Genomic DNA, 10,417 nt, shown 5'->3' on the forward strand with positions numbered 1-10,417 from the left:
CTTTTTATATAAATTATACATATATCTTTTTTCAATTCAAACTTTTACGGTTGCCGCCGGTTAAAGTTTACCAATTTTGAATTTGAAATAACATACTTTTATCTCTTTTCTTTTTATTTTCTCCCTTTTTTTTTCTCCAACTAACTGACCTAATTTAGAGAAGATTTTGCATCCCTAGAGCATATGTTGGCTTTGTTTGTTTGAAATAAAGTGGAAAAAAGATAGTGGGAGAAAGAAAAATAGAAAAGAAGTGGATTAATTTAGGAGTTAATAGTCAAATTCGTTCCTAAAAGATCATTTATTTTTTAAATTAGTCTTCAAATAATTTTTTTAGTTATATTAATCCTTAAAAGAAGTTATTTTAAATAAATATAGTAGTTATTTAAAAAAAACTATATTAAAATATTAAGATGAGTAATTACCCAAATCAGTCTCTAAAAATTTTAAAAGTTAACATTTTAGTCTCCAAGAAAAATTAATACACAGATCAATCCCAAGGTTTTACTCTGACAGACAAATCAGTCCCCAATTCATTTTTCGACAGAATAATTACTCAGATCAGTCCCCAAAGATTTTAAAAACATACATTTTAGTCCTAAAAAAAATTAATGTACAAATCAATTCCCAATGTTTCTCTTTATTAGATATAATAGTCCTCCGTCTAAAAATAAAATAAAATAAAATAATAATTATTATTAATTACACAATAATATTGTACTATAATTTTTTGTATTTTTCAGACAAAAATAATAATAAATTTATTTATTAGATTCTTTTAACAAAGGGGCAATTTATTAGTTGAAAACATATATAAATGTGTAAGGTTCCACTTTTTCTGAGGTCAGTTTCATTCTACTTATTGACCTCCATTGATTACTAACATGCCAATTTGGTGTAACATTTACACTATTTTACTTTTTTTTTTTCTGTGAAAAACTCTACTTTTAAATAATTTGGATGCTGCTTTTTATTGACATTGGTGTCTCTTCTTTGTGGTTTTAGATAATGACTAAACATAGCAGGAGCATAATTTTAAACCTCCTAAATATGTTTAGCTCAAAATACTCTACTTATCTCATGTGCAAACAAAATATCTTTTTAATAATTTCTTACTTATTTTGTTAGTACTCAACGAGATAAATAATATAGAAAAAAAAAAGTAATTTTCTTAGATCTTGTCTATACATAATTGTTATCTTCATTTTATTTATTTAAAAAAAACACACACAAAATATTACGTGCATTTGTCGGAGGAAAAAATAAAAATATAAATATAAATTATAATTAGAAATTTAGAACCATCCCTCTCAAAGTTTCAATCAATAAAAGGCCCATTGAGCAAGGTACACAAATTGGTTCACAAATAATGTACTTCGGCTCAAGACCAAAAAACAAGTACTGCAGCTTGATAAACCCAATGTTTTCCTCATAACTCTTCTATTCAAAATAAAAAGACATGATGCTTTATTTGGCATAAAGGCAGCCCAGTAATGCAGGATTCCGGGAAGGGAAAAAAAGCACCCTAAGAATGTAATATAAAGATAATTAGATTAATAACTGATTCCACCATTTAAATCTGTAACCTAATTTTGAAGTCACACGATGGTTAAAAATCATCATATCCTAATTTATTTCTAAAACAATGTTATATACGCAACAAAATTTATTATTTTGATCAACCCTGAACCAATAAAAATATTTTTATACTAAATTCTAAATCCGAAATCATAATAGCATAAAATTAAAATATTAACTCAAACTGTCAGTGAATATCAATAAAAAATATAAACCCTAACATTTCTCTTATTTCTAACCTTCAATGGTAGAAAAACGAAGGTTGAATACTAAACAGAGAACATGAACATGAATCATTCTAAATCTAATAATGCAGAACATAATCAAGAGGATTACCCTTCCCATTTATTTTAATGGGCATCAAAGCACAACGGGTAACTTGCTACATTTTGGTTTATAGTTATTTAAATTAGAAGTTCCAAATATTTATCAGAAAATAACAACCAATAAAGTATTTATCAATCCATTCTCAGCCCTCAAAGATACAACAATGTATCCCCGAAAACAATGCAATATATGCATATCAAGTTGACTTTGAAATTTCAATACACATAAGATACAACATCAGAATTTCAAGGGAGAAAGGATACAACATATCAATCTATACAAAAAACCTCAGCTTAAGAATCTGTCATGAATTTCCGGTTGACTAAAGTGGGACAATCAGCTTCTGAATTTTAGGGAAGGTTTCACATTCAGATTATGTTTGGTTCGAGGTACTAATAAGGTGAAAATTTTCATAGATGAGCTCTATATAATTTTACACAAACTCATCAATAAAAAGGTTCACCCCATTTTTATCCCTATAAAATTTCATGCTTCCACCAAGTCTAGACTTGGTTTAGTAAAATGGAAATGCCTTTGAGCAACCAAGTGCTGCCTATTCTGCTGGAATTTCCACCAAAAAGATGTGATGAACATAGCCCACTTACTTCCTCAGATGAATTTCCCTTCAAATAAATATGCTTTCTACTTGGTTACATTCCCCTTCAAAGAAAGATTCTTTTTACTGAAATTTCGATTGAGTAAGAACATCGTGTTTCGTGGGGGTGCATGCCCAAGCCCTTCAACACTATTAACCCCCTGGACACAGCCCCAAGGCCTTGAGGGTCCATCCTCATCAAATGGTCTAAGCCTTGGAAAACCATTACCCGGCAATCGGACACAGAGAGGGCAAGGAGGATCACTTTTCTGTGTCTTTGGAGTTGCTTGCTCCAAACACTCGGCATGAAACACGTGACAACAAGGAAGAACTCCGGTTGTAGGCATGTCTCCACTTCTCACAATGCGTCGGGTACTCCAAGGTGATCTATGTGATAGAAGTCTTTCACACAAGCTGCACCTTGATCTATCCGAAGGGATATGCCGGCGACTACATGTTTCGGATTCAAATAACTCAGAAACCTCAGAAAGATCCAGAGTACTGCTAGCACTACTCCATCCCTGGACATCTCTGAGTGGATTAGAAGCATCAAACTCAGAAGAACTTGCAACTGCAGGATCAAAAGCTTCCCTAGCAGGAGTAATGTCAGGAAACGAGAAAGGATAGATGGGTTTGGAGATGAAGGAACAGTGTTTAGAGAAGTTCCTCTGTAACAATCGTGATTTGGTAGTTGATTCAGACTCACTACTCTCTGACTGGGCTGAGGTTGAGCCAACACTATCTGGATCTTCAGAAGTTCCCTGTATATATCTTTGCCTATTAGCCTATTTCTCAGAAGACAACAAACTGTTAAGCAGACACTCGTCAATTAAAAGAAATTACCTCGTTTTGTGTAAAAGATATCTGGGTCAGTGAAGGACCTATTGAATGCCAATGAGAAGGAAGCAGTTCAGTCACCAAAAGACACAATCCACAAGGCAACCAGAAAGAAATATTACAAGTTCCAAAAATTGTACTCTTCAAAAGTTTCACAGCAACTAGTGAAACAGCATAAGTTCATCTGGCAGGACAAATTTTTTCACCAAGAAACTTTGAGTGTGAACCAAGAGACAAGCATGACATTTTTTGAAGGACGACAAACTCATATACAACATAATTTACAAGAAAAGAAAAGGCCTCTGATGATTAAATGAATCCCTAATGGAAAAATCAGGATAAAATAGATAGGTTATGACACGTGGAGACATAATCAAAATAAAAACTATATGTTCACATAGAGTATAGATATATTTTTCAAACATAATTTATTCAATATAGTAAAATTGCAAATGAAACAAGACATACAAAACATTTTAAAGTATATACCTAGATGCATAATGTATAGGGAAAAACGCTAGCTGTGTAGTATGGCAGAACAAGTCCACCATTAAACTTTACAGAAGCACACTTAAACAACAAACTAATGTGGAGATTTCAGCATTACCTCTGCTAGTTGGAGTTTCATAATCATTAATGCTTATTTCCTGTATTGCTGGAGGTGTCCACTGAGGACCCTGAGAGAGGTCAGATGGACTACTAAGGAAAGCCCCGGTACCATCGGAAGCGGAATAATGAAGATCATATAGGTGGTTGCCGCTAACCCACGCCCTACTGTCTTTCCCATTTGACGACGTAGAAGAGCCATAGAGCTGAATACCATCATGCAAACCGTATGAAAGCCCTTCGGACTGGAATCTGAAATCCCACCTAGATGGAGGCGGTGAATAGCTTGTATTCGTCCGCCAGTACGGCTCATGTGGGCCCACAGACCAGTCCCTACTGGCTGCATTTGATCCATGTGGCCTTGAAGCCACACAACAAAGCGACCCCGTCTTAACTATCTTTTCAGAATATCACTATAAGCCAATGCTGAATGCTCCCAACACCAAAGCTATCCTTAGCATTCAACTCGCTAATTACATGCCAGGAACATAAAATTTCGAAACTATGCTGCAATTTGTCATGGTGCAAGCTGCCAGCTTACCAATCATAAGTTAACACAAAAAAAAAAAAAAAAAAAAAAGATTTCATCTTCAACATGTGTAGGAAGGCCAAAATAAAAAACCTGCATTACAGAAATAGAAATCGATGGCATTCAACATAACTGACTAGAGAAATGCATTTACAAGAAACAGCATACAAAAGTAGAGCTATTTCATCTAAACAAATTGTCATTTTAAGCCAACAACTTAATAGCTAATAACATCAAAATTACAAACAATAAAATATACAAATAAACAATAAATCATACAGACCCTGAAATCATGGAAAACAACCCTATGTAGGAACTGCTAAAGAAATGATCAGTAACAAAACCAAAAAAAAAAAAAAAAAAAACCGCGTGTAAAAGAGTAAATTCAAATAAAATCAACTACCAACAGAGCAAACAAAAACAAAAGCAGGAAGCTTTTTTCCTTAAGAAAAAATCTTTCGAGAAGAGGAAGAAAAGAAAGTAGCTGAAATGTTAGCAAGAGAAGCATATGACATGGTATGGTACCTTGTGGCAGCGATTGTGTGCGGAACAGATTGGTAAGGTGAAAGAGCGAAGAAAAGACGAAACCCTAATTAAGTGGTGGAAGGGAGAAAGGGGTTCGACGGAGAAAGGAGACGGCGGTGGCGGAAGTACCAACTACTACTCCCTAAGTCTCACAGCTGGAACCCACCCACCTCTCTCTCCTACTTCTTCATCAACTTTAAAACGCACCGTTTCCACCACCAGAACCCCACTTAAACTTTATCTGACTTTGAAGCTTATACTTTAAACCTTGATTTTAGGTGACAATGGCATTTCCCAATCTAATAATTATTCTTCGTCGCCTAGATTTCTTCCTCACACAAGTTTGTCACTTTTCAAATTTCTTGTAATAATTTTTATTTTATACGTATTAGTATCAGTTTTGCTTAAAAGGATTTAGCTCACAAATTTAAGAGTATTTTTTGTTAAGGAAAAAAACTTTTAAGGATTTAGCTAAACATATATTAAAGTTATTATTAGTGAAAATTTTATTATTTTAATTTAACTAAACATATATTAAAAATTAAATTTTATATTTTTATAAAAAAAATTATTTGACAAACTTAACATGTAATTTAAGTTCTTTAGCTTTAAATATGTCAATGGAAACTACAACATTAAATTCTATTTGTAAATTTCGTATCTGTAATATAATAGGTTTGACACATTTAGAATCAGGAATATCTTATCCAATTATATTTGGTAACCAATTAGGGTATGATTCAATTACAACTAATTATTAGTTGGCTGCCAAAAAAAAAAACTATAAAAAATAAAATAAAAATTTAAATTCATTCCAAATTGGCTAAAGAATTTAAATATGGAATAAAGATGTGTGTTTTTTCTGAAAATGGATGTTTTTGGTGTATATATAGGTAGGTGGACGTTGCAGAGGTGCAGGTCCAACACGCAGGTAACGTGCTGACTCAGCACGCAGCTCACGTGCTGAACATGTGTCCAAAATCTGAAGCAACACGCAAGCTCTGTGTTGACACATGGCGGTCATCCATCAACACGCATGATGCGTGATTCCTACGTGGCAGGCAACTCGCAGGTTGCATGTTGCACGCGTGGCGGACGTTGGTTGGATGATTTAGCAACACGTAACCTGCGAGGTGAGTCTTCTGCCTATAAAAAGCAATGCTCGTAACCATTTTGCTTCATTCTGAGATAAGTGTTTTCCTCAAAGGTCGGTACGATGGAGGGCACAGCAAATATAGTGATTTACCACAACAGTGAGGTCATACGAAATACGTATGAGGGTGTGAGCTTTGCGTGTGAGAATATGTTTTTGTTTGTCGTTCCATGCACTATAACGTTCGTGGAATTACAGTACAGGCTTTGTCAAAGCATAGAGGCTGATATTGTAAAGAGGGTGACCAACAGTCTCTACAAAAGTCCGGTTGTCGTTTTTGGCGGCCTGATACAGTTTGAGGTTATGCCAATAGTCGAGAAACAAGTATTTAGCGGATGTTTCGTATTCACCAGCAAACTCAGGTGCAACACCCGAGGATTGAGTTGTACGTTGAGTTTGAGCATATTATTGCAGATGAGGTTCAACATGACCCAAATGTACAAGATGACAGAGTTGAGGCGTACTTGGGAATGAACGATGATAACGATAAGGAGTTCGAAGCTACGTACGAAGCTGGTGATGAGGACGAGGACGACGATGGGGGAGGTGAGGTTGTGGCGAAAACTTTAGTGGTTCCATCCGCAGTTAGTCAACCGATGGGCATTCCACCCTTTATGCGTAGCTTGGATCTTGACGCCATGCATGCACCGGAGTTTCCCGAATATGCAAACATAGGTACGTGAGCAGTGGGTAATATGCTTACTTGATTTTGTTTTAGCGGATCAATGAACGACAAATTTGTTTTCTTATAGGTGTTGCTGATCCTGAGGATGGGGAGTTTAGGATCGGAATGGAATACGGTTTAAGAAAATCAATCATTGCAGCAATTCGGAGTTATACTATCTCCAGAGGAGTCGATTACGTTGTTTATGAATCTGAGTCACAGATGTTCTATGCAAAGTGCAAGACTTATGGACGTAGGTGCGACTGGCTTATCCGAGCCAGCTTGATACAAAAGAAAGCCTGTTGGGAGATTCAGAGATACAACGGGAGGCACACGTGTTCCATGGGAACGATCTCACAGGATCACTCCAAGTTAGACTCGGACACGATTGTTGAGGATATGAAGCCATTGGTTGAATCTGACCCATCCATAAAGGTCAAATCTATAATTGTGGAGGTCCAGGCAAGATTCAACTACACTATTAGTTACCGGAAGGCTTGGCTGACAAAGCAGAAGTCGATAGCCAAGATTTTTGGTGGATGGGAAGAATCTTACCAAGCTTTACCGTTGTGGTTCTTGGCGATGGTTCAAAAGATGCCTGGTTCACAAGTCCAAATAGAAACACGACTACTGTATAACGGGAGTCAAGAGGTAGACGATATTAGGATACTTCATCGGGTATTCTGGAGTTTCAATCCATGCATAAGAGCTTTCAAATATTGCAAGCCGCTGGTTCAGGTTGACGGGACTCACTTATACGGAAAATATAAAGGTTGTCTTTTGGTTGCAGTTGCGCAATATGGGAATAAAAACATTATATCAATTGCTTTTGCCATTGTAGAGGGTGAGACTGCTAATGCGTGACACTTTTTTCTCAGTAATTTATGAACACGTTGTAAGAAAAGACGGCGTGGGGATAATCTCCGATCGTCATGAGTCAATCTGGACCGCAGTAAATCGTAGTGGAGGTAATTGGAAACCTCTAAGAGTATAGTGGATGTTTTGTATTCGGCACATTGGAAGCAACTTCTTGAGAGAATTCAAGGTTCCGCACTTGCAAAAGCTTGTGGTCAAGATTGGGTATTCAAGGACAGTGGAGGAGTACAACGCCAACTACAGGAAGTTGCAAGAACGAGGCGAGACATATGTTCGTTGGTGCGACAACATCGATCTTCCCCAGTGGGTGTTGGCATTTGATGAGGGACATCGATGGGGTTACATGACGAAGAACCTTGTTAAGTGCATTAATTCGGTGTTGAAGGGTGCTTGAAATCTTCCTATATTGGCGCTAGTCCGAGAAACATGTTATCGGTTGAACGAGTTGTTTACGCGGAAGAGTACCGAGGCTTAACAGTGCAAGCGTGCTGGATTTACTTTCTCTAAGTTTTCCACTCAGAAAATAGAGGCAAACATGCAGTGCGCTGGTAACATCGTTGTGAACCGGTTTGATAGAAGAAATGAGGTGTTTGAGGTGCGCGAAATGTCTAGTGGAAAAGTGTTAGTTGTTGATCTTGCGCGACAGAGGTGTGACTGTGAGCATTTTCAGGTGGAGCGACTTCCATGTCGCCATGTTATTGCGTGCTGCGCTAACATCCAACTCTCGAGAGCTGATAAAATCCGGTGGTCCGTAAGGCTTGCTTAACATTCGAATGCCATGTCTCTGGTTGGTCAAGCTTACGGAGCAAAAGATTCCTATTAACCTGATAAAGTTCAACCACAAAAGGAATTAGTTTAATAAATAGCAATACGAATAAATTGATAACTTCTTTTAACAGAAAATAAAATAAATAACAATTACAAAAATTCAAATTTCTTATTACTCACATCTATATTCTTTGTTAGTTTCACTGTAACATATAATTATATATTATTGGCTAGCAAAATATAGGTTTATAAAATATAAAATACCATATTCTAATAAATAATAAAATATATATATTAATTTCGAAAAAAATTAACATTAATTATAATTTATATTAATATTTAACATTACACTTAGAATAGTAATACCTAAATAAATAATAATAAACTACTAAATTAATGCTAACCAAGTAAATACTAATAAATTAAACAAAAATAACAAATTTACATAATTAGGATGTCCCAAATAATTGACTACATGATCTTCAGGAGACGTATAATTACGTACCATTTTGAGTATTCTAATCTCACTCTCAACCTTAAAACTAATTCAAAATCCTAAGTCTCAATGAGTGAAAACCCCACCCTCATCTCCCTCAACAATGGAAGGCAACCATAAACCTCCAACCCCACCACCTCTCAACAATACATGAGAAATGAGCTCCGCCACCCTCTTAATGTAGCCGGGCGCGCTACCAACCTCCCCTCTCACGATTAATGACGCTTGTTCCCGGAGGGGGGCCTGCCTCCTGTATGCCGACACGGGGCAACACGCGTCCCACATGCTGCTACATGGTGGACACATGGCGGAGCGCCACCAACACGCAGCCTGCGTGCTGCTTGGATGAAGGCACATTCGCTTCATGAGTTGAGTATGTATGGTTGCCTCTTGTATGTATGGTTGCCTCTTGCCTCTTGTCTCTTGCCTCTTGCATGGATGACACGTCAGCACACAAGCTGCATGGTGAACAACACGGGATCTGCATGTTGGCTAGCATTTATGACGGCTCCACAATTCGAAAAATCACCCCAAACCCCAATATTTGAAGAAAACACCATTGCTTTCTCCATATAGAAAATAATTTCTGTTCCAAAGTCACTTTTACGATTAAATTTTTTAAGTGGTCTTTGAGATTGACACCGTACACTAAAATCATCTCTAAGATTTCAATTGCATTAATTACGTCTTTGAGATTGAAAAATTGCACCATATTAGTCCCTGACCCATTTTTCATTAATGACGCGCTGACCTGGAGAAACCATGAGGTGATACGTGTCACTAAAGATCCATTTGTAAAAATTGCACCATTAGTGTATTCAAAGATATTAAAAATTTTGAATTTATAAAAAAAGAGAACAAACTGATGAAGGGACTAATTTGGTACTCGACGTTCAATTTCAGGGACTAAAATGAGTCATTTGATGCAAAGTAAGAGACCAATTTGGTGCATATGTAATGATGACGTAGTGGATAATACGTGGACAAATAACATTGTGACACGTGGCATAATTCGACACGTGACAAAATAGCATTACAACTAATTAATTGGCTAAAAAAAATAAAAAAACATAAAAAATTTCAATTCATTCCAAAAGTTACTTTTACGTTAGGTATTTGCTATGATGCCTAAAAGATAATACCTAATTATTAAAATAGGTTAAATAATTAATTTTAAATTTAAAAATATAAAAATTAAATATTTTAAAATTACTATAAAAGGTAATTTAGACAAAAGTTAGACACCAAACAAAATGCACTATAGAATTGTCCTTTATGTGTCAGAGAAGTTACAGTACTGTTGACATCGCGCCGGAGAACATCGTCACTGCCACGACCTCCGTCCCTCCATCGCTGTCTTCACGTTCCACCTCCAGGTTGCTTTTTGTTGTCGGTCCTAGCTCTAACTATCATTGTTCTGAAACATGCAGAAAGAAACATCCATAATATAGAGAAAGGAACATCTA

The 10,417-nt window shown here is 36.1% G+C and overlaps 2 protein-coding genes across 2 annotated transcripts; one reads left to right on the forward strand and one right to left on the reverse strand.

Moving 5' to 3' along the window:
• Nucleotides 1-2,000: 2,000 nt before the first annotated feature.
• Nucleotides 2,001-4,350, reverse strand: LOC107631861 (uncharacterized; the record flags this gene model as incomplete). Its single annotated transcript, XM_016335430.3, has 3 exons — nt 2,001-3,258; nt 3,341-3,378; nt 3,942-4,350. Coding segments are annotated over 3 exons (1,161 nt in total), but the record flags the coding sequence as incomplete, so codon positions are not given.
• Nucleotides 4,351-6,482: 2,132 nt separating this feature from the next.
• On the forward strand, nt 6,483-7,675 carry LOC107633951 (uncharacterized). Its single transcript, XM_088507655.1, has 2 exons — nt 6,483-6,822; nt 6,900-7,675. Exons 1-2 carry the CDS (start codon nt 6,483-6,485, stop codon nt 7,673-7,675), a joined length of 1,116 nt encoding a protein of 371 aa, XP_088363781.1.
• The last annotated feature ends 2,742 nt before the right edge of the window (nt 7,676-10,417 follow it).

This window comes from Arachis ipaensis, chromosome B3 (genome assembly GCF_059453495.1).
Source record: "Arachis ipaensis isolate K30076 ecotype BB chromosome B3, ASM5945349v1, whole genome shotgun sequence".
Taxonomy (NCBI): Eukaryota; Viridiplantae; Streptophyta; class Magnoliopsida; order Fabales; family Fabaceae; genus Arachis; species Arachis ipaensis.

Coding starts and splice junctions, on each gene's coding strand:
- LOC107633951 (XM_088507655.1), top strand. CDS start 6,483: ATGTTTCGTATTCACCAGCAAACTCAGGTGCAACACCCGAGGATTGAG. Junction 6,823..6,899: donor TCCCGAATATGCAAACATAG/GTACGTGAGCAG, acceptor GTTTTCTTATAG/GTGTTGCTGATCCTGAGGAT.